At 42.8% G+C, this 24,601-nt stretch overlaps 1 protein-coding gene across 1 annotated transcript; it reads right to left on the reverse strand.

Moving 5' to 3' along the window:
- Positions 1-994: 994 nt before the first annotated feature.
- LOC308333062 (monocarboxylate transporter 2-like) lies at positions 995-24,473 on the reverse strand (the record flags this gene model as incomplete). Its single annotated transcript, XM_080789259.1, has 5 exons — positions 24,443-24,473; positions 23,063-23,287; positions 12,765-12,908; positions 9,241-10,059; positions 995-1,305 (listed from the first exon to the last, which is right to left on the reverse strand). The coding sequence occupies exons 2-5, from the start codon at positions 23,277-23,279 to the stop codon at positions 995-997; spliced, it is 1,491 nt and encodes a 496-aa protein (XP_080645385.1). The 5' UTR covers positions 23,280-23,287; positions 24,443-24,473.
- Positions 24,474-24,601: the final 128 nt, after the last annotated feature.

Consider the following 24,601-nt stretch of genomic DNA (forward strand, 5'->3'; position numbering starts at 1 on the left):
TTTTTAACCCCTGTAGCACTTTGAGGTTTGTGAAAATGTAAAGTGCATTATAAATAAAATGTATTACTATTATTATAATTATTATTATCTGAAATGTCTAGGAATCTTTAGACGCAGCTGCAAGACCACAGCCACCGAGTGGTGCAATTGAGTGACATTACTCAACTTGTAAAAAGCAAGGCAAGGCTTTTAAGGCATTAAGACCGATTCTACAAAATGTCTCAAATTGTAACACTCCACCACTCCCATTCCTCCCATAAACCAACATATATTATATTAGGCCACAGAACCCGATCTTAAAAGGTTCTGTGCCAGGGCAAAATATATTGTTTTGCCCTATTTTAGTACATTTTTAGTTAAAAAAAGATTGACAGGATGATGCTAAAAAAACTAAACAAAACAAAAACACAATTTCTCGTGCCGCGATATGAGCTTGTGGATCTGCTATTTTTGAATAGCCAAAGTATAAAATAATGCCGGCCCCTGAGTGTCTTCTTCCGTTGACAAAAAAAGACGAGATTCGCAGTCATTCATTCTTTAGCATCTCACAATCACAGGAGAAGACAATCCCAAACACTATAAATACGCCTTTAGTAGCATAACATAATTGGCATTTACATGATTAGAAATCGTTGGCCCGTGTAAATTAGATCGTTATGAAGCCTGCAATGTACAACTGTAAAGCTAATGCCACCCTACACTGGCTGTACGTCAAAATTTAACGTACTGCACATAGTATTATTATTATCATTATTAGGGCATGCCTCCTGGTAGAGATGTGGAGAGTGACACGCAGCATAGGCTGTCAATCCCGCGAGGTGCTGTCAGGCTACATTGGAGCCTACTGTAGGTGCCCGGACTGCTAGGCCAGATGTGGCCTTTCTAGTTTTGTTTGTGTCAACTGAAGTTGATGCTAATTTAAAACAATAAAATATTTGAGGTAGAAAGCATGGAACAAAACAAAAACAAAATAGATTCCGTACCTACATGCGAATCACGGTTTGCTTGGCATTTCTGTGACCTCCGGTACGGCGGCCTCTCCTCTGGCGTCGGGCTCGGTCTCCACCCCGGCTTCCGTCACCCCAGACTGTCTTCTCTCCTCGCGCTCCGTGTCCGGAGCTATCTCTTGGACATGGAGATCTTTGGCCAGGTGGTCCTCCTGCCCCCCTTCCACGGTCCTTTGCTTGTCCATCATGTGGTAGTTGTATGCGTTCATGACAAAGAGAAAGAGCCCACCGCACAGCGTCACCGAGCCACACATGATGTAGATGTATTTGTAGTCATGGAAGATGTCCACCAGCGCCCCTGTGTGGAGAGGGAGTATGGTTAGGATTTGCATTAGCACGCACTTTGTCGCCGCTTTGATATGCAAGCTCGAAACGCCGCCTGGAATGAAGTTTAAAAGATGAAACGAAACACAGATTCTGAGACAGTGAAAGCAAATAGGAATGGGTGATTTTCTGCTTCTGACCCTCAGCACCTACTAACTACAAGGATCTACAACACGTACGTCTAGTCTATGTTCTGCTGTAGAACGTTTTGGCATATTGGGTGAGTATTACGCATGAGGACAAAGGACACAACAACATCAGGAGATTCAGATTTGGAGTTCTCAGCCCGGTCTGGGACACTGCTTAGAACCACTTTGTAGAAAGGCAGGGGAACCACTACACAATAGTCCCGGTTAAGACCTCAGGACAGTTCTTTATTTCAAACCCCGACCACAAGACATTTCCAATCTGTATTTCTGTAGTGTCTATGACACGGTCAAAGGTTATACGACATGCCTTTCAAACTCAGATTTAGTCTGTGTGTGTGTGTGTGTGTGTGTGTGTGTGTGTGTGTGTGTGTGTGTGTGTGTGTATTGGGAGGAGGGGGCCATTCAAGATCCATGTAGGTAATGGCAGAGAGCCATTACACCCAAAAGAGGACCCTCTCCTCCCAGCCTCTGCAGGGAAGGCAATTTGGACAGCTGCTACTAGAACGAATCAGGGTAGACGAGGCCCAATTTCAGAGCGCCATAAATATCCAGCCCAAGTCTGCAGAAAAAGTGACAAATGTGGTTCAGATTTAAACCTCCAGCTTTTCTGAGTATTAACCCCAGCCAGCCAGCCAGCCACAGCCCATTGCTTCCATGCAGCGATCGATTAGCAAGCCTCGCTATCTCTATCTGCACACACTCTACAGCACATGTATGAAGGTCTGCCTATCTCACTGCTGTATTACAATCTCACACAATGATACAACCCTCCGGGCCTTATTGATTCACGTTCACGTGCATCTCGTACTGATATCTGAATCATTCTGTGCACAGATTAATATGTGCACGGTACACTGCCTTTTGGTCTCTGAAAATTGCAAACAATTCTTTGGTGTCTAGGGAGAGAGAGAGAACTTGTATTCCTGGTGAGAATTATTCACTGTGGAAAGAATGTCAAAAAACTGCAACACATTTTAACCATTTGCTGCATGAAACGTTTGAAAACCTTAAACAACACAATAAACACGGAGTCAACACGATGAGTTATGCTGCTCAGCAATCTTTGCAGAAAGCTTTTTAAATGTTAAGGTTCAACTAGCAGTTCCAGTTAGGACAAAGCTGAAAAAGTTTAACCAGCAACACAATTTTATGCACCGTGTAGGGAGGGTCCCTACTTCATCTCTCTCTCCGCTAAAGGGGTCCTTGGCCTTGGCCTGAAAAACGTTGACCCCTATAGACTAGAGCAATGTAAAGGGGACAGATGCCCTCAATCCTCATCTGATACAGACAATACGCAGCGCCAATCTTACTTACACTTTTTTGTATGTCTTGAAGACAAAAGAAAACCATCTGGATTAGATAAACCCATAAAACCATCGGGATAAGATAAACCCATTGAAACGTAATGATCAAGTCTTCTTTTGTGTTAATTTGTGTGTAAGCATGCACTACAGGAGGGGTTACTTTCCAACCCTTAACCACCTCGATGCAGGCAACGTCAACTGATTGATGGCATTCGTCCGGTGGGCGTATATGCCAATGACCGTCACCCTCATTAACGACAGCCCTTGATTGGCCATCTGGCGGAGTCACCTCTTTTATAATGTATTCACAGCTTAATTATGGCCCAGGTACAGGACTTTAATGGCTGGAGTGGAGTCCGAACTGAGCATCATTAAACACCCAAAGCAAAAGGCTAATTACGCCCAATTACCTCACTTCCTTCTAATTGGGATGACCCGGAGGTGCTGTGGGGCAGTAACAAGCTCGACCGGTATAGGCGAAGACGAACAAAATGATTGTGCCCTCTGGAGGAGGGTAGGCGTGGATAGGCCCTTCTTTACCCCCATTAAAGGAGGGCCCAGAACGGGGTCGCTGCAGACAAACCAGGGGGCTATAAATTCCCACCTCATTAAAACTTAGGATGGGAGCAGTGTTGCCCTGCTTATTATATTTGACTTTGGGCTTGTTTTTTCTGTGAAGTTTCTTGTAAATATTGCTAGTTGCGGATTGTTAATTTTAGGGGGGCTCGTTTCTAAAGAGTATTTTCTTATGTATTTATTTTTTATCGTTGTTAAACCAGTGGTTTTCAAACATTGTTATGCTAAGAACCCCCATGTTCACAGACTCCCATCTGAATATATGTTTTGCCAGGAACGAACGCACTGGTGGATTCACCAAGAGGCACTGTGAAGGTAATGTAACCATGTACAGTAACACTGTGAAGGTAATGTAACCATGTACAGTAACACTGTGAAGGTAATGTAACCATGTACAGTAACACTGTGAAGGTAATGTAACCATGTACAGTAACACTGTGAAGGTAATGTAAACATGTACAGTAACACTGTGAAGGTAATGTAACCATGTACAGTAGCACTGTGAAGGTAATGTAACCATGTACAGTAACACTGTGAAGGTAATGTAACCATGTACAGTAACACTGTGAAGGTAATGTAACCATGTACAGTAACACTGTGAAGGTAATGTAACCATGTACAGTAGCACTGTGAAGGTAATGTAACCATGTACAGTAACACTGTGAAGGTAATGTAACCATGTACAGTAGCACTGTGAAGGTAATGTAACCATGTACAGTAACACTGTGAAGGTAATGTAACCATGTACAGTATCACTGTGAAGGTAATGTAACCATGTACAGTAGCACTGTGAAGGTAATGTAACCATGTACAGTAGCACTGTGAAGGTAATGTAACCATGTACAGTAACACTGTGAAGGTAATGTAACCATGTACAGTAACACTGTGAAGGTAATGTAACCATGTACAGTAGCACTGTGAAGGTAATGTAACCATGTACAGTATCACTGTGAAGGTAATGTAACCATGTACAGTAACACTGTGAAGGTAATGTAACCATGTACAGTAGCACTGTGAAGGTAATGTAACCATGTACAGTAACACTGTGAAGGTAATGTAACCATGTACAGTATCACTGTGAAGGTAATGTAACCATGTACAGTAGCACTGTGAAGGTAATGTAACCATGTACAGTAACACTGTGAAGGTAATGTAACCATGTACAGTAACACTGTGAAGGTAATGTAACCATGTACAGTAACACTGTGAAGGTAATGTAACCATGTACAGTAACACTGTGAAGGTAATGTAACCATGTACAGTAGCACTGTGAAGGTAATGTAACCATGTACAGTAGCACTGTGAAGGTAATGTAACCATGTACAGTAACACTGTGAAGGTAATGTAACCATGTACAGTAACACTGTGAAGGTAATGTAACCATGTACAGTAACACTGTGAAGGTAATGTAACCATGTACAGTAGCACTGTGAAGGTAATGTAACCATGTACAGTAACACTGTGAAGGTAATGTAACCATGTACAGTAGCACTGTGAAGGTAATGTAACCATGTACAGTATCACTGTGAAGGTAATGTAACCATGTACAGTAACACTGTGAAGGTAATGTAACCATGTACAGTAGCACTGTGAAGGTAATGTAACCATGTACAGTAACACTGTGAAGGTAATGTAACCATGTACAGTATCACTGTGAAGGTAATGTAACCATGTACAGTAGCACTGTGAAGGTAATGTAACCATGTACAGTAACACTGTGAAGGTAATGTAACCATGTACAGTAACACTGTGAAGGTAATGTAACCATGTACAGTAACACTGTGAAGGTAATGTAACCATGTACAGTAGCACTGTGAAGGTAATGTAACCATGTACAGTAACACTGTGAAGGTAATGTAACCATGTACAGTAACACTGTGAAGGTAATGTAACCATGTACAGTAACACTGTGAAGGTAATGTAACCATGTACAGTAACACTGTGAAGGTAATGTAACCATGTACAGTAACACTGTGAAGGTAATGTAACCATGTACAGTAGCACTGTGAAGGTAATGTAACCATGTACAGTATCACTGTGAAGGTAATGTAACCATGTACAGTAACACTGTGAAGGTAATGTAACCATGTACAGTAGCACTGTGAAGGTAATGTAACCATGTACAGTAACACTGTGAAGGTAATGTAACCATGTACAGTATCACTGTGAAGGTAATGTAACCATGTACAGTAGCACTGTGAAGGTAATGTAACCATGTACAGTAACACTGTGAAGGTAATGTAACCATGTACAGTAACACTGTGAAGGTAATGTAACCATGTACAGTAACACTGTGAAGGTAATGTAACCATGTACAGTAGCACTGTGAAGGTAATGTAACCATGTACAGTAACACTGTGAAGGTAATGTAACCATGTACAGTAACACTGTGAAGGTAATGTAACCATGTACAGTAACACTGTGAAGGTAATGTAACCATGTACAGTAACACTGTGAAGGTAATGTAACCATGTACAGTAACACTGTGAAGGTAATGTAACCATGTACAGTAACACTGTGAAGGTAATGTAACCATGTACAGTAACACTGTGAAGGTAATGTAACCATGTACAGTAGCACTGTGAAGGTAATGTAACCATGTACAGTAGCAGTCCTACACACTTAATTTCTTACTTAATTCAAGAGAGACATCCAGACTCTTACAAATAGTTAATACAGATTATGGTCTTGCATTGCCAGACAACTGGATGTCTGGGGATTAAATAAGATAGTTGCTAGAACAGTGGCATGCACAGCCGATAACCAAAAATATCTATATGAGAAGCTATGCTCAAGCATGTATTTTTGATTGAAAGGTGATCAGATCGGGCTACTGGGATGATCAATTGAGATTACAAATAAAATAGCCATTCATGCTGCTATTGCTATCCGAAAATAACGAACATTAACACTGTCCAACCAAAACAACCATTCACATGTTTCATAAAAACGTGTGAATGCGAGTTCTAAAAGAAAGGCAAAGAGACATGCCATTTCAATGCCATAATTAATGGAAGAAGAGAATGGTTTTTTTTCATCACGTTGAATGGAAAATGTATCTCGTCTCATCTGCAACAATTGCTCACCGCTAGCGAAGAAGGGGAACTTGATACAGCACTGTCTGACAAACCATTCATAATAACTTTTCCAGTGAACTGAACTGAGAAATAAAACAGTAAAGGATGAGAAGGTTCAACACTGTGACAAAGCTGGTCGCTAAAATGCATGTGTTCACTGCAGCCTCCAATCGTGTGTGTCTTGTCCTGTTCTCATGAAACTCAAGAAATCATTTAGGGATGGCGGCGAGTTATTCAACGAGGCATCGCTTTATCCTGCCAAGAATGTGTTTTGGACATTTTAAGAACAAGAGTCTGAAATCATGAATATGATCAACAGCCTTCAGCTGTCCGGGAGAACAGTCACACTGAGATGTGAGGGGACTTCAGAGGACTTGGACTTGGACACTACTCATGTACCCAACTGAGCATTTTCATCTGAATGGTGTTTGATGACTGAAGAGTGCATGAGAGGAGCTTCTCACATTTGTATTAACCCATTAAGACCCGAGGCTAATTTAAAAAAATAATCTATAACAGTTATCTGATAAACCTATGTTGCTATATCTGTGGTTCTCAAACCATTTCACTCCCATCATTACATGCATTTGGCCGCCGACCATCATCTCAAAATATTTTGTTCCAGGAATGGAAACATTTGAGTTTAAAGTGTTCACTTTAAAATAATATATTAAAATAATTGCACACATTTTCACTATTTAAAATAAAGCTAATCTACAAGCTCCCGAAGTGATACACTATGAGATCTAGCCTGGCTAATAAGCCAGACCAAGGCTATATGAGATGTATATCTGCCATTATTTAAAGCCACAATACATTTAATAATGTTTTTAATATCACCATTGATTAATGGTGATACTTGTATTTGACATGATTTGGCTTATGGATAATGTGCAATGCTGAAATGTTTTCTGTGCTGTATTCTTTTCATTTTCTTTTAGCCTTTGCCCCTTTTCGTAAATGTTATAACCTTTAACTCTGCAAAAACCTGATGTACCATTCGGGGTGGAAGGTTAAAAGAGAAGGAGGTTATGCTGGGACCTTCGTTATCCTTAACAGCTTCTCAGCTTGTAAAAGTTGTCCCATAATTTGTGTGGAGGACAAATCGTCCACTGAGCGTGCCCCGAAAGCAGAAGCGGTGAGCGAGCGTGGCCCAGCTTATTTACAGCAGTAAACAACTGTGACCAATTACGTCTTCTCCGGGACGCTTGTATGCCCTGGGCCGCCCCGGCTCGCCGACGCTAATCCAATTCTGTGGGAATGTCTCCTTACAATAATGACACCCTGGAAAGCGGAAAAGAGAGGCAGAGACAGAGAGAGGGAGAAAGAGAGAGAGAGAGACTTCTCCATGCTATTATTCCCATCACAACTTTGGAGTAAATGGTGCTTTTCCTGTGCTGAAGCGATAAGAGATCTCTCCAACGTATAAACAACTGTGGGCCGGGCATAGCTGAGTGGGTAGAGAGGCCGTCTGGGAATTGGAAGGTCGTCAATTCGACCCTCGGCTCACTCACTTTTTCCGTGTCGAAGTGTCCCTGAGCAAGGCACTTAACCACTAACAGCTCCCCCCCGTACCCTCAATGAGCCATCTGCTGGGTGAAGCAGTGAAAGCAGTTTTCCTTCCCGAGGATCAGAACAGCCAAAATGGCATTGCGCTTAACCCATTTAGACCTGAGTTAAAAACATTCACTCTGAATTTTTTACGATTAAAAAAAAATAGCAGACCTACAAGCTCGTAGCGCTATGAGCTTGTAGATCTGCTATTTTTCAATAGCTGCCTAAATTATAACATAATGTTTAAAACACCAAAAGGGGTTCCCGCCCAAAATGGGTTAAGCCAGCTAGGGTCACATGTTCTCAAACTATACTCATCCCATAACTGTGAGTGTACAAATAGGGCCCTTTCGGTCCCATTTGTACACTACAAATGGGGCCCATTTGGTCCCATTTGTACACTCTCAGAGTTACAGGCCTGTAAGAGTCCATTTAGAGTTTAAAACCCCTTCAAGGTAACGTTGAGGGTCCACTGGCACAACCCATTCCTTTGAAACATTATTGGCATGACATACCTGGACTCTCTCAACTCTATAACAGCTCATATTAGGTTAGGCTAGGAGTACTGCTGCTGTACCTGTAGGAATAACGACAAATAAACCTGATTCTTAACAGCCTGATGTCCCACTGGTGGGTTATGACGTCATTTAACATTTGAAAGGGGCTTGCATTTAGGAATGTTCCCCCCCCAAATTCAATAAGAGGTGGATAGCCGTGGATTGCTTTACAATATCTAATCGTGAGCATTATAAATTGAATCTATAGATTAAATTGAGCCGACAGTACAATGAGTACATAAGGATGAAGGCCCATAGTGGAACACATAAGCGCTCCTTTTTGGTGTGTGCTAATAAAGCAATGGAAATGTGCGTACTTTGTCCTCCATTTATTAAAAAATTTGGATGTGCTACACCTTGTGTACATTTTTTGTGTCGGCTATTCAAAAATAGCAGAACTTGTTGATCTGCTCACAGCTTGTACACCTGTTATTTTTTAACAAATTTGAAAAATCGTGAAAAAGGGTGAATACTACTGGTTTAGAAGGCATTTGTAGAAAGGGCCTCAGGTCTCAATGGGCTAAGAGGGACATGCATGATGTGAACGGCATTGTGCATATCTGAGCATTTAACCCTGGTTGCTACAGTGCATCTGTTATCAGCTGAGCGTTCCATTGACTGTTTGTCATGCCTGCACAGTAAAAGCGGTCGTGTAACGCGTATGTGAGCATGTCTGCGTCGGCAGCTCTTACCTGCAGCGGGGGGTCCCAGCAGCATGGGGCAGCATTCCAGGATGGTGACCATGCCCACCGCTCTGGGGAAGCGCTCGGGTCCCATCAGGTCCATGAGGCACTCGAATACCAGGGCGAACACCATGCCGAATCCGATGCCGAAGAACGCTGCGTATATCACCAGGCCCACGTAGCTGGTGGCCAGAGGGCACAGCAGGTGACAAGTGCCGGTGAAGACCATGGCGAAGCTGAGGAAGTACTGGACCCGGGGGCGGACCCGCTCGGAGTTGGCCAGCAGGCCCGAGCCGGGCCGGGCGAACATGTCCACGAAGCCCATGATGGAGAGCAGGTAGGCCGCCCGGTACTCCTCCACGCCGCAGCTGACGGCGAGCGACGACAGGTATATGATGGGGGCGTAGGCCGTGAGGTAGAAGAACATGTTGCCCACGAGGTAGATGACGAAGCCTCTGTGCTTGAAGAGGGAGAAGTCCATGAATTTGTTGATGCCGCCGCCCACGCAGCTTCCTTTCAGCTTGGTGTTGGTGCCGTTCGCCGTCCCCTGGGACACCGGCGGCGGCTCCTCCGCGGGCGGGTTTCCGCGGGCCGCGATGGGCCGCATGAGGGCCCCGGCCACGCAGCAGTTGAGCAGCACCGCCCCGAGGACGAGGAAGCTGCCCCGCCAGCCGAAGTGGTGCAGCAGGAACTGGGTGAGTGGCGCCAGGAAACAGAGGAAGACCGGACTGCCCGCCATGGCCAGCCCATTGGCTAAGGGACGCCTGGCCAGGAAGTACTGACCGATGATGGTGACGGAAGCATTGAGGTTGAAGGCGAGCCCGAAACCTGGGAGTGAAAAGAATTTAGATTAACCACTTGGAAGTCTTATATACTGTACGCTTGCTTTGTTGTACTGTGTATGACAAATAGTGGAAATAGCCGATCTACAAGGTCACAATGTATCTGCTAACTTCTAGATCTCTATTTCTGGTTTTAGTTTTTTGTTAAACAAATTAGAACCATTTAGAAAAATATTAACAATATGCCGAAAAAAACGAAAAAGAAAAGAAAAACAGGGATAACACTGAGAAGTGTTCCAAAATGATCAAAGCTTGAGTTGGCTACAGTATATGATCAGCCTGAGCACTGGTACCACACTGGACTGGTACACTGGTACCACACTGGACTGGTACACTGGTACCACACTGGACTGGTACACTGGTACCACACTGGACTGGTACACGTCCAATTAAATGTAGGCTCATTCCACTATGTGCCGTGGTTCCATCTCGTTTCACATTTGCCAACTAAAGTCTCATTATGGGGAAAGCTGGAATGGTTTTAAGAAACGTAATTCTCCATTTAAGTGCTAATAAATTAAGATCGTCTGGGCAATTTGTTCAGTAACATTCCCTTCCACGTAAAAAAAGGTTCAACGTAATAGGATTTTGCCCAGAAAATGAGCACCTAGCTCTGCCCAAATGAGTCTCTTATAATAGATGAAGAGCTACAGGTAGCCCTTTAGGCTGCTGTATTCCATCATCCTGAAGCCTCTTAATGTTGTTCCATGACTAACTATCCTCCTCCGAACATTCTTTCTGAGACATGATTTTGGCAAGTTTCAGAGCTTATAGATTGTCTATTTTGGTTGAAGAAACAAAAGACCAAACCAAGTACAGAACCACCCGTCAAGTCGTAATTAATGACTAATGTTGTTCCATGACTAACTATCCTCCTCCGAACTTTCTTTCTGAGACATGATTTTGGCAAGTGAGTTTTCTTTTTGTATAGAACATAGACATTTCCAAAAGGAAATCAGGCATCTTCAATAGGGGGTCCTCAGAGTTATGACAGAGGGCTGCCAAATCTTTGTGTGAAATAGGACTTTATTTTTTCATTAATAACATGAACTACTATCCCTATTGTGGGGGGGATCATTCGCCGAATATACATTAAAGACATTAAAGCTCACAATGTGCCTCATGGCGTGTTATGAGCTTAAATATTGTCTATTTTTGTTGAAGAACAAAAGACCAGACCAAGGACAGAGCCAATGGTCAAGTCGTAATTAAAGGAAGGAAGGAAGGAAGGAACGAGTGTGTGTGTGTGTGTGTGTGTGTGTGTGTGTGTGTGTGTGTGTGTGTGTGTGTGTGTGTGTGTGTGTGTGTGTGTGTGCGTGCGTGCGCGTGCGTGTGTGTGTGCGCGTATTGGGGGGGGGTGCATGCAGGTACATGTGTGTATGCTACTGTAAGTGAAGCAGCACAATGCCTACGTGTCAGTGTGCCAGGGACCAGGGGACCAGACAGAGAGCAGGGCGTGCGTGCCGTGCGGCCCCGGGCGCCACACGTGGCCTGGCCACTCGCCGGCCCTATTAATCCTCGGCGCCACCCTGTGGCAGGGTAATGAGCCTCACAGGGTGTCAGCGAACCCCCATGTGAGGAGGAGGAGTGTTGACGGGATGGGAGCCTACGGGAGAGCACAGAGGAGGGGCCGTGGAAGACCACGCTCTCTGGGATTAGGGACAGCTCTGTCTTAACGCATTAAGAGCGGGAAGGCATCTGTGCCATTTTTTATTTTAATCACTTTTTAGTTTATGCTTTGGGTATTCAAAAATAGCTGATATTTTGCATCTGCTATTTTTGAAGAATCGTCTTATTATTATTTTTTTTTTAAGTCACATCTTTGCTTCTGGGGGGTTCCTGGAACACAAAAACGAAAATGACCTTGACCTGCAAAGGTTTGAGCAACACTGACAGAAAACTGTGTTTTGAAGACATTTATACAATGGAGTGCTCAGGTCTAAATGGGTTAATTACCGTCCTGGCCGCAGCCCCCCTTGCTGCTCCAGAAGCCAGGGCACACACCCTGGGCCCAGGCAGAGCAGACCAGCTCAGCCAGGGGAACCGGACATATACAGCAGCGGCCCACAGAGAGCCTGACAGAGGGACCCCAGCGGGCCTTCGTCAGGACACAACTAGTCTCGCATCACCAGGCATTCCACCGCAGAAAAAAGCCTGGTATTCGTTCCAAACTGGCCCGTGTGATTCGGTTTAGAACGTGACGACTCCTCCCCGCTTTCGTTTTGTCTTTTCAGTTGCGCAAATTTGCCCTAATATTTAATAAATATAGAATAAAAAATAGTAGATATGACAGCTCCCAAGGCGGCACGAAGTGACACACTGTCAATTCAGGGTTAAGAGTCTGTCTCAGGGACACACGTCAACACATTGTTGGTCTGGACTGGAATCCAACCTGGGACAACAGACCACTCAGCTATGACCACCTCTGTTTAGGGTCAATTATATATATATATATATATATATATATATATATATATATATATATATATATATATATATATATAAATATCAAAGTCATTGACAACAACGATAAAAAACATGATACACAATATGTGTAGTAGGTACAGTAGCTAACCTCCAATGACACCGACACTTGGATACAGATGTGTAGTACTGTAGGTACAGTAGCTTACCTCCAATGACACCGACACTTAGATACAGATGTGTAGTACTGTAGGTACAGTAGCTTACCTCCAATGACACCGACACTTAGATACAGATGAACGATGGAATTTGCAAAAGAAGCCACTATGAAGGACGCGCCACACATCAATCCACCAACTATGACCATCGGCCGACTTCCAAAGCGGTTGACCAACAAACTGCTGACGGGGCCTGCAAGGATGCGGACGGACACACACACGGACACACACCCACACACACACACAGACGGACGGACAAACACACACGCACACGCACACACACACACACACAAACACACACAGTGTGAGATGGGAAGAAAACAAAATAAATTCACATTTCAGTAATAATGGGACCAGTAATTAAAAGGTTGGGTAAGTGATATTCTTTTGTTAATCCATACCACGTACTCTGGTCCCAGCAGATCAGGCACAATTTGCTATTTTATTTTTACTGATTATGTGTATAGTATACGCATGACTAGCTCTAAATGATGACGTAAGACATATGGTCATTTGTGTAGTCTGGTCCCAGCAAACCAGGCACAGATTTGCTGTTTTTTTTGCATACCCATCAAATGGTTGACGGCTGTCACGTTGAAGAGACCGGGCGAAATTATTACTTGCGCGCTCTGCTTGCGCAAGTAATAATCACAAAGGAAATAGTTTCAGCCCTATAATTAACAACATCCTCCTAGTCATCATGGTTTTGGAGGAAGTGCAGACAGCCACAGCAGAGCAAGTGCTCTCACTGATCACCCCAATTTATGCTCTGTACTGGCACGTCGCACGACGATGTCACGCGCTGACGTCATAAATAGCCGGACTACATGCCCTGTGGTTGAGTTTTGGGCTTGCAGGTCGGGCTATTTCCACCGGGGACACCGCCGCGCGACGAACCTGTGCACAAGGACGTCACTTATGAACCATGGGCACAAAGTGCACAAGGACGTCACTTATGAACCATGGGCACAAAGTGCACAAGGACGTCACTTATGAACCATGGGCACAAAGTGCACAAGGACGTCACTTATGAACCATGGGCACAAAGTGCACAAGGACGACACTTATGAACCATGGGCACAAAGTGCACAAGGACGTCACTTATGAACCATGGGCACAAAGTGCACAAGGACGTCACTTATGAACCATGGGCACAAAGTGCACAAGGACGACACTTGTGAACCATGGGCACAAAGTGCACAAGGACGTCACTTATGAACCATGGGCACAAAGTGCACAAGGACGACACTTATGAACCATGGGCACAAAGTTCACAAGGACGTCACTTATGAACCATGGGCACAAAGTGCACAAGGACGACACTTATGAACCATGGGCACAAAGTGCACAAGGACGTCACTTATGAACCATGGGCACAAAGTGCACAAGGACGACACTTATGAACCATGGGCACAAAGTTCACAAGGACGTCACTAACAGTGGGAGTTCAAAAACACTTCCCCTCGCTTACCTCCGTAGTCAGTGACTCATTACACCCCTCGCCTGATAATGTAAAACACTACACTAAGTGATCAATCAGCAATTAAACAGCCCTTTATATGCTGTCATTCTCTCCCCTTCATTCATAACCCTGATGCCAGAATGACATTGCAGCAATACAGTTGCTCTGCAGTCAACTCTGAAGCAAACTTCTCCTTGCTACTTGGTAATAACCTTTTTTTGCCTCCATAGATTGATTAATTGTAGGGTAGCGCACTAGTCCGCGACACGAGACTTTGGACATTGTGAGATGGTAACCTCACGTCACCAGGCTTTCCACCAAGGAGGAAAGCCTGATATTCAGTGTAAAACTGAGCTGTGTGATCCGGTTTAGAAAGAAGGGGCACACTACCACTACTACGTTTTGAGCTTGTAGATCAGCTATTTTTGCTACGACAAAAATATGCAATGTATGGCCCTCTAGAGTTAGTGTGGAAATATAGTGGCCCTCGCCAACGTCAAAGTTGCCCACCCTGGAACTAGAGGAATCATTTTGGAGTAGCACAGCGATGGAGGTTCTTGGTCGTGGGTTCCGGAAGTTATTACTGCTCCAGTCAAACCGGAACAGAAAACCGAAAATGGTATTGATCCCAGGCTAGTAAGACCTGCTTGTAACTGTACTGAAATGCTGCAGCTTTTCAAGGCAGTGGTGATATGGGTCTCTGTGGACACACACACACGTGCACGCACACACGCACACTGATAACTGAAAAGAAGCCCAGTAAACAGTAAGACGCTTAGGCCTACACGTTGTGCAAACACCAGCTTCCTTCAAGACCTTGTTTACAAGTGGTTGATTACATTTCACTGCATTAAAGTCACCGCTTGTGAGGAAGAGAAAACAGACAAATGTTTGCACTGTAGCGTGCAGGCAATTCAATTGTCTACAATGTATTATCTTTGAACAAAAGCGTGAATACAAAATTACTTTATATAGATGCATGAACAAATGTGGAAATATGCCACCTGAGTGGATGATACTACAAACAGACACTCCTGGAAGGCAGGCAGTGACATGTGCACCGACTGCAATAAGCCTGTGGAAATAGCCGATCTACAGGAACACAGCGTGCCGCGTGGGCATCGGCTCGTAGCTTGTAGATTGGCTATTTTCTGTGGGCAACACTGGCACGCAACCAAGTACAACTCAGCCAGGGATTACAGTAGATTGGTGTTGTGGGTGGCAGAGACAAAAACACATGTGAAAGCACAGATGGCACACTGAGAGCTAAAACGCTGATGATTGTCACGGTTGTTTCTTTCTGAGTTCACATATGTTCACTCATACATTTAATGTATTTTGTTTATATATACTGCACGAACGTTGCCGCATGTACGCGCTTTCAGCGCTAAACCTAACCGCACAGTATATCAGCGGTGTAAAGTAACTAAGTAAGTACATTTTACTGGAAGTACAACTAAAAGTTATTCATTTATTTTTTTTACTTTACTTGAGTATTTCTAATGTAATACTTCTGCTGCACTACATCTCAGAGGCAAACATTGTACATTTACTATAATTACTACTTAATAATTACTAGTTAATTTGAGATTTTCAATAATAAAGATTTTGTAAATATCATTATAAAACATACATTAACCACTTCAACCCTATACAACACTGTACTTTGGCTATTTGAAAACAAGCTCACAACGCATGCAATGCATTGTAGATCTGCTATTTTCAAAAGATTTTTTCCTGGCAGCCTACTGTCTATCCCTCCATAAAAAAATATAAAATAAAAAGGCGAAAGCCACAAACATCTAAAAAAGAATCTTCAGTACTTTTACTCAAGAATACTGGACCTTTACTTGTAACAGAGTATTTCTACATTGTGGCATTGCTACTTATACTTAAGTAAAGAATGTCAGTATTTCTTGCCACCTCTGCAATATGTGCCTGAAACAAAAAAAGTGAGTGTTTACACAGTTAAACAGGTCACTGTTGGGGGTCACAGATCGATCATCGCCCTCCCCCCGCCCCGTCGGCTGTGTCACAATAGGTTGGCCGCGGCGGCGCTTCCTAGACTACGTTTGCCGTTTTCCACCTCCCAGTTATAACTTTATCACTCAGGCTCCTTGAGTCAGAGGTTTCTGCTGAAAAAAGGCTGTCATGTCTCTCCCGTGGGGACCCGGGGCGGGCAGACCCCGATGTGCTGAACCCTTTTCTCTGATATATTCCCCCTGTCTCTCTCTCTGCTCCTCCAGTGGGGTGACATTGCCTGAGCCTCGTCAAGGACATTATGATAAAGCCCCGTTGCCTCAGCCAGCATGGAGGGGAATATTTCACCGGCTATAGAGCCTCTCTGTGTCGACTGCAGGAGAGTCAGACACCCTGTTGTCCTGTAACCTTGCAGGCAGAGCCCACTGGTGAATTCACTTAAAAGCCGCTATTGGATCTCGGTGTTGTCATATATTTTGTGCCATCTAATGGGTCTTCCCAAGGTCTCTCAAAAAACACCATTAACTAAAACAAAACGAAAGGGGTTCGGGTGAGATGAGACAAGCACACGCAGAGGAGAGTCGGCCCTGATTTTCTAGCTCATTTCTATCATTTTTTACTTGCTGTGACAGTGAATGCTTCTAACGATGTTCTACTCTACATACTAATCAAGTCCCACTGAGCCAGAAACAAACAATGTCCAAAATAGTAACTTAAAACAAAAGAAAGAGAGAGAAAGCATGTTTTTAAAACAAAATACTGCCTCATCAAAGTTGGTATGGTATGTTGACATTATACTGGTCAGATACTTGAAGGTGTGCTTATATTATCATCACTTTACGCAAATACAGTGGAGTTAGGAGGTTTAGGACCATTATTTAATGACTGTGGTCTGTGGAGATAGTTGTTTTGTCCATCATTGATTAGAATGACAAAGTCAGATGGGGAGAAAATACCTAACAAGTTGGAGTTGGTGGTTTGACTGAATTTGAGGATGGGGGAGTTATATGGTTTAGTCAGAAACGCTTTTTAATACTTTTCATTGGTTCATTATTTGTAAAAGGGTGTTCAATAGCACTATTTAATTATTATTTTTTAAGGTTGAATACGGAGATGGTTAGTTTCTGCACAAAAGCGACAATATATACAAGAGCTATAAGTCCAGACAAAATCCAAGATGAACAATTTCTGAATAAAATGGTTCACTCCAAAATGGGTAGTTTGACTTTCAAGGGGAAAAACTAACAACTCTACAATACTGATGTTAAAACTCTATCTTCCGATTAAAGTCATTGCTATAGAACAGCAATTCCAAACTTGTGGGTTGGGGACCACTGGTGGGCCATGAGGATATTGCAAGTGTGCCCCCAAATAATATGGCAAAACATTAAGATTTTAATGATGATATAAAAATATAAAACCAAATAAAAGAATATGACAAAACAATGTCATGACGTTTATTTCTTTAAAACCTTGAATAGTGAGTTTTCATTGTGATACTGATCAATATAAACTTAAAGTATACTTCCATTGATCTAAGCCGGAAAACAATGATTGATTGATCATTAAAATAAACTGCCAGTATTTTCAAGTGGGCCTTGATAGAGAAAAGGTGGGGAACCGCTGCTATAGTGTTTGTTCCGTAACGTGTCTCTCCATCTCTCCAGCTCTTTAGTAAAAATAAAATAGATTTCAGCTTGGGGATACCAATTTTATCCAATCAGGAAAGAGAACTATACTCACACACAGGATACAGCAGGTAAAATCATCGGCACTACAGAATTACCCAGTCTCCATAACATCTACACCACTCGCTGTATGAAAAAAGCCCATAACCTCATGGAAGACACCTGCCACCCCGCAAATATCCTGTTCAAACTACTCCCTTCCAAAAAACGCTACCAGAGCATCAAATCTCGTACCACCCGTCTCATTAACAGTTTCTACCCCCAGGCAGTCAGGCTGCTGAACAGCTGACCTCGAACTGTATAGCACTTCACTTCACTTGCACTTTTCTTTTCCTGTTTTTTGTCTTTTTCTTGCACTATAGATGTTTGTTTATGTCCTGTGTATGTAAGACTGAGAGTGCTCTGGGCAAAATAAATTTCATTGTATGTATACTCTGTACTGTATCTATACAAATGACAAATAAACCTGAACCTGAACCTGAACAAACAAGTGAAATTGGAAGTGATGAAACGAAAGGAAAGAAATGTGCAGACAAAATTGTAAATGGAAATTCTGGAATACTATCAAATTGAGGTTTATAAAGGATATTTCGCTGGGTTCTCTATCCTGCTTTGTTTTCTTTCTTTCTTTCTTTCTTTGGTATCCTGTACTAAATTATATTTATTTTCAATTTACTAAACAGCTGGAGATACAGGGAGACCCTTACTGTATGTTTTTTTAATTTATTTTACAAAAACATTTCACTCCCCTTTAGAATTACAAGTGCTTGGTTAATAACATTAACATCCAGAGCTCAAAAATGGTTGAGAAGACCACTGATCTATTCCTATCCCACTGTTACCCTTCTATTCTCTTAATTTGTCCAACCTAAACTTGTTTTAACTGACATAGCAATTTGTTACTTGCAATTATATGGGCATATTTATGAATGCCTCAACCAGGCAGTACACAGTCTCCCTTTTGAACTCCCTTTTCTGTGGGACTTCTTGACCTCAAGACTTCCCAGTAAATGTGACAGTCACGTGTCATGTTAGGTCACTAGGTCATTTAGTACACTGGTTCTCAACTACTAGTCCACAGACCCATGTCTGTCTCGTCTTGGCTATTGGGGTGGATGGGGACAGAGTCTCTTGGCTATTGGGGTGGATGGGGACAGAGTCTCAAATAATTGTCTGACTCCAACCTAGCCCTGTGCATATTTTCCAGGTATGCCATCTTGGAAATACTAATAGAATTAGAGAGTTGACATCACAGCAGGGGTCAACCAGATCCTGTTGCTGTCATTAGGATCTAGCCAACAACTGTTCCAAGGTCTATTTCCACTACTCTGCTCTTTCCAGCTGCTTCAGCAATGCATTGATGTTGTCTAATGTCTATATGTGCAATATGCCTGTAAACATAGAATATTGACCCTGAAGACCTATTGTGTCAAAATGGTGTGTTAAATATATAAAAAACGTATTGCATCGTGGCTACGAGCTGAAATAGACTCTTTAAAACTGTGTTGGTCAGCACCTCCTCACTAGTGGTGTGCGCTCCTGTTCCACTGTTTGCCTGCACATAGAATAGGGCCATTCAAGGACAGCATCTCTGTTAGAGTGGACACTATAAGAACAGTCTGAGATTGGTGCTTTGGGCCCAGGCGGTTAGCTCAACTGTCTGGGCACCTAGGCTGCTGAGCAAGCCTGACGGCGTGCCGCAGGATTGACTCCCGATCCCGACAGCCTTTGCCACGTGTCTTCCCCCCCCCCATCTCTTTCTACATTTCCTGTCAGACTACTTTCATCCTATCAATAAAGGCAGAAAAAGCCAAAAATAAAAAATCTAATAAAATAAAATAAAAAAGAGATTGGTGCTTTGAAGGCTTCTGCCCTGACGGGCTGTCGGTCAGGCCAGGAGGCCTGGGGCTGTGCTGTTTAATGCAGTTTTTTATGCTCGATTCCGCTTCAAAAAATGATCTACACTTCACCCCGAGTGAAATATTATAATATTTCCATAATAATACCGCTCTCACAGTGATACGTAGGTATAGCCACAAAAGGGAAAATACATTAAGCTTGTACTGTAAGATCTGAGAATTCTGTCATCCATAACTTCACAAGAGAGTAAGGGACTGTGGGCTCTATTTTTGTCCATGCTAAACCCCTTATCCCTAAACTTCTTTGCCTTTTTTTTTAATAGTTAAAATAGCCAATCGACAAGCTCACGTGTCGATGTAGATCGGCTAGAGATGAACTATTCAAAAATGTTTTTCAAAATAGTAAAAAAGGCAAAGAAGTTTAAGGATAAGGGGTTTAGCATCGCTGAAAATAGAGCCCTGTGTTTCTTGACAGTGTCTACTAACTCATCTCATCAGAGTCTACAACTATCTCTTGTGGAGATAGTTTTGTCCATCATTGCTTAGAATGACGTCAGAAGGGAAATAAAAACTATCTCCACTTTAATGGTCAAAAACCTAACTCAACTTGAGCTTTATTTGAGTAAAGTGAGGATAATATAAGGACACATACAAGTATCTGACAATGTAATAGTCACCATACCAACTTGAATGAGGCAGTGTTGTGTTACCCTCGTGTAGTGCGTGGATATTAGCCTCATCCCTCTCAGTATTTCTTTCTGCAATGTCCCGCCCCATATTTGCATACTGGACCCTGGTTGGTTATAGCCTGGTTCCAGACGATTCTGGTTGGCTCGTCACCACTTCTGCCATGAAGTCCTCCCACAACTGAGAGGGGCCAGACTTAATCTGCCTGCATGGGGCAATATGCATTGAGAGGGGCCAGACTTAATCTGCCTGCATGGGGCAATATGCACTGAGAGGGGCCAGACTTAATCTGCCTGCATGGGGCAATATGCATTAGGGGGCCAGATTTAGGGCCGATTCATACTCCTATTTTACCGCTGTTTCGGCGCTGTAGTGCCGAAATGATTTTGGCTCGTCAGAAATTTTCAGTAGCACCGAAGAGCCGACTTTAGGACGGTACCCGCCCCCACGAACCTCAAATGACGTCAAATTGTAGGCTCTACAGAGCCGAACCGACTTTTATTCGGCTCTAAAATAGGAGTATGAATCGGCCCTTAATCTGCCTGCATGGGGCAATATGCACTGAGAGGGGCCAGACTTAATCTGCCTGCATGGGGCAATATGCACTGAGAGGGGCCAGACTTAATCTGCCTGCATGGGGCAATATGCACTGAAAACAAACCTTACGGAATTAAACACATTTCTCAAGAAAATGGTAAAGTATCTATCATCTCCGACTTCCACAATTATGATAATAGGAGATTTCAATGAAGACCATTATACTGAAAAAGATATAAATATAAAGACCTTCATGTCAAGATTAGGCTTTAAACTATTAAATACAAATCCAACTACAGATTTCGGAAGTATTTTAGATCATGTATATTTCAACAAATTTGAAAGTATTATTACAGAAATTGAAGTTAGAGACACATATTACTCTGATCATGATTTAGTATTAATATCACTATAGTACAAAAATAAATTACAAAAATGAAATACATTTAAAACAATTGACAATTAACAATAAGTAATAAAATAATTATACTGTATAATATATTTTAATTCAGTTTATATACCTTTTTTTTCATCACATATCAATGATTCATTTTTCTGTAAAAAAGTAGTTAGGTAGCAAATAGTTACACGTAATGATTATACATTTCAAACGTTCCTTCACAGAGATACTGAGATGTGATACTTTCCAGCGGTCGAAAGTACTTGCGCGCTCTGCTTGCGCACTAGTAGGCCATTTATGGCCTACTAGTGTGCAACAAGCAAGTATGCACTCGGCAGAGTGCAGTTCTAGTTTCTTTCTGTTTTTTGCTTTCCTGAAAAGTTAATATTTTGGACATAGCTGGTTTCTGCCCGACAGCAGAAATACGGCATCAAAATCGTTGGTGTTGCCTCTCATCTCCATATTTTAATTGTTGGGGGGGAAATGAATACCCTACTTCGTCAAACTACCATGGCACACAAAATTAGCTAAATCTAAAAACGTTTTTTTTGGACATACAAGGTTTCCACCCGACAGCAACGACTATGCACACATTGCCTCAAGTCAGTGATAAGTAAAGACAGTAAATAAACAGACAAAGTGTGTGTGTAACAGGCCTATAGCTAAATTCAAGTCAGGTGGGAATGCACGAGACAAAGTTCAAACATTTTGGCCTCCTAACACTCCCTCCTGGATGTAGGCACTCCTCTTTAAATCATGTTAATCCAATATATCAACTAGCCTATGTATCTTCTTCAGTCAAGACAAATTGAGCCCATACTGCCCTGCAAAAAACAATTTAGTTAGGCTTTGTAGGGCAGCAGAGGGTCAGACAATCTCAATATTGAACATTGTATCAATAGATACTGTAGGGTTCTCAACATGTGGGTCGGGAGTCGGGTCTCGGGATCCCCAATGCGTGCCGCAGGTTTGATCCCAACAACAAACTACACTACAAACATTGGCCGAATTGTCATATAATAAGAATGAGGCATACAAAAATGTGCGTTGCGAGCTTGTGGATCTCCTATTTTCACTACATTTATCTGTAGAACCGAGTCAAACCAAATGTAATAATGACTGAATGATTCAACTCCTACAATTCCAAGTGCATGTCACTAGGGTGGGCGCTGGGGGTCCTCAGTTCAAATGTGATTTTTTTGGGTGGAGTCGTGGCCTGAAACGGTTTTGAACCATTGATATACTGTGAAGTTGGATATCATAATGTCGTGATATGGCAAATGTTGTCTTGTCTGGCAACTTAAGCTCTATTTTATGCTTGCACAAATTGTCAAAACTAGTGAAAAGTTGATAATGTTTGAGAAAAAAAAGAGACATTCAGTGACCAGCTTGAAATGCATACCCTGCACATAGAATAGGACCATTGAAGGACAGCATCTCTGTTAGAGTGGACACTATAAGAACGGTCTGAGATTGGTGCTTTGGGCCCAGGCGGTTAGCTCAACCGTCTGGGCACCTGAGCTGCTGAGCAAGCCTGACGGCGTGCCGCGGGATCGACTCCCGATCCCGACAGCCTTTGCCACGTGTCTTCCCCCCCCCCCATCTCTTTCTCCATTTCCTGTCAGACTACTTTCATCCTATCAATAAAGGCAGAAAAAGCCAAAAATAAAAAATCTAATAAAATAAAATAAAAAAGAGATTGGTGCTTTGAAGGCTTACACTTTGTAAACTTACCTCCAGCATACATAGTTGCCAACATGATGGAGGTGATCCATGCTATCTCACTGTAGCTGACATGGAAGGTCTCTTGTATTTCCAGGAATAAGACACTGATGGCCTTGGGCATGGCATAGGAGAAACCGATGGAGATGAACGCAGCACACACCACCATCCAGCCCCATCCTCCGTCAGGCGGGCTAGACACCAACCTGGCTTCTGGTGCGGGGGCCATGTTCCTTCCTGTGCAAGAGGACGGAGTTACACAAGTTTGATTACCTCACCTCACCAACTCACGATTTATTGTGTCAATTACTTTGTCGATTAACTGAATCGAGAAGCGTATCTGAGCTCATTTTCAAAAGATTTGTATGGACTTATTGGACTATATTTTATCCTTTTGAAACCTGTCTGTGAAGTATATTTTGATGGCTATCGTTTTGTACTTTTACTTGTAGCAGAGAATTTCCACATTGCAGTACTTTTTACTTAAATGTAAAATAAATAAAATTGATCAATAAATAGCAGCATGTGACAATCAGCCAACAGTCATTCATTACTACAAACAGCCACAGGGGATGGCGCGTGGGGGGGGGGCGGTGTCTGTCTGTCAACGGTTCAATATGGGTCGATTTGCAAGAGTAGTCGCGTTAAGTCAATACTAGTATACAATATGAATAAGTCAAAACATCGATGGTGGTCGGGAAACTATTTCTGAACTCATACGATGCTAGGGTTCGTTTTATATGAAAAGAATACAGACGGTGCTGCAGACAGTGATGGGGGGGAAAGCAATCCTGCACAAAGTTCCCATGGAGATAAGATAAGATGGGGAGGAGGGGGTGCTGCTTCCGGCTTCAAAGCGGCGATATATTTCTACAACACAGTCTTAACAAAGTAATAAAGACCCAAGCATAAACCTGCAAATCCATAAACAATCCCACACCAAATAAAAACGACTAAGGTTACAGTTTGTGACAATGCAACTACAACAAGCACGCTCTTGTCCACGTTACCAAGGAAACAATGCACGAGGTAGCGGCTACTGGTCGGCTACTCTGGTTTAGCTTTCTGTAACTTTACCGGCGTTTAATCGACTTTCACAGAAACTTCAGGAACTGAACTAGTGGTTCTTCGCTCCTCTAGTCCTCTTCATTCTGGTCCAGATCTTTAGTAGCCGCTAGCAGTTCTCTGGACCAGAAGAGTACTACTGTATTGTATTCTGAACCCGCCAGCATACACGTGTGGAATTCTTGAATCGCGGGGAATGGCATTATTAGAATACAAACGCAAATGTGCCGCAACTGAATTTTTCTTTGTGCTATACTAAACCCTAAGGCTAAGCTATGACGGGAATCAGCTACAGTACAAACATTAAATGTACGGTGTAAGCCTTACCTTTCAAACGCCTCTGCGACCGGCTTTCTTCTCAAAGTTTAGACAACACTCTCGTCAACACTCACCAGCCACTAAGCCAGCTGTTTTGTTTGACGTCTGATCACGTGTTGCCTTAATTTCCCCAGGATGAGGATTGTGTGTCTGGAGTATGTGTACCAA

The sequence above is a fragment of the Protomyctophum bolini genome, assembly GCF_963924005.1.
Source record: "Protomyctophum bolini genome assembly, chromosome: 2".
Taxonomy (NCBI): domain Eukaryota; kingdom Metazoa; phylum Chordata; class Actinopteri; order Myctophiformes; family Myctophidae; genus Protomyctophum; species Protomyctophum bolini.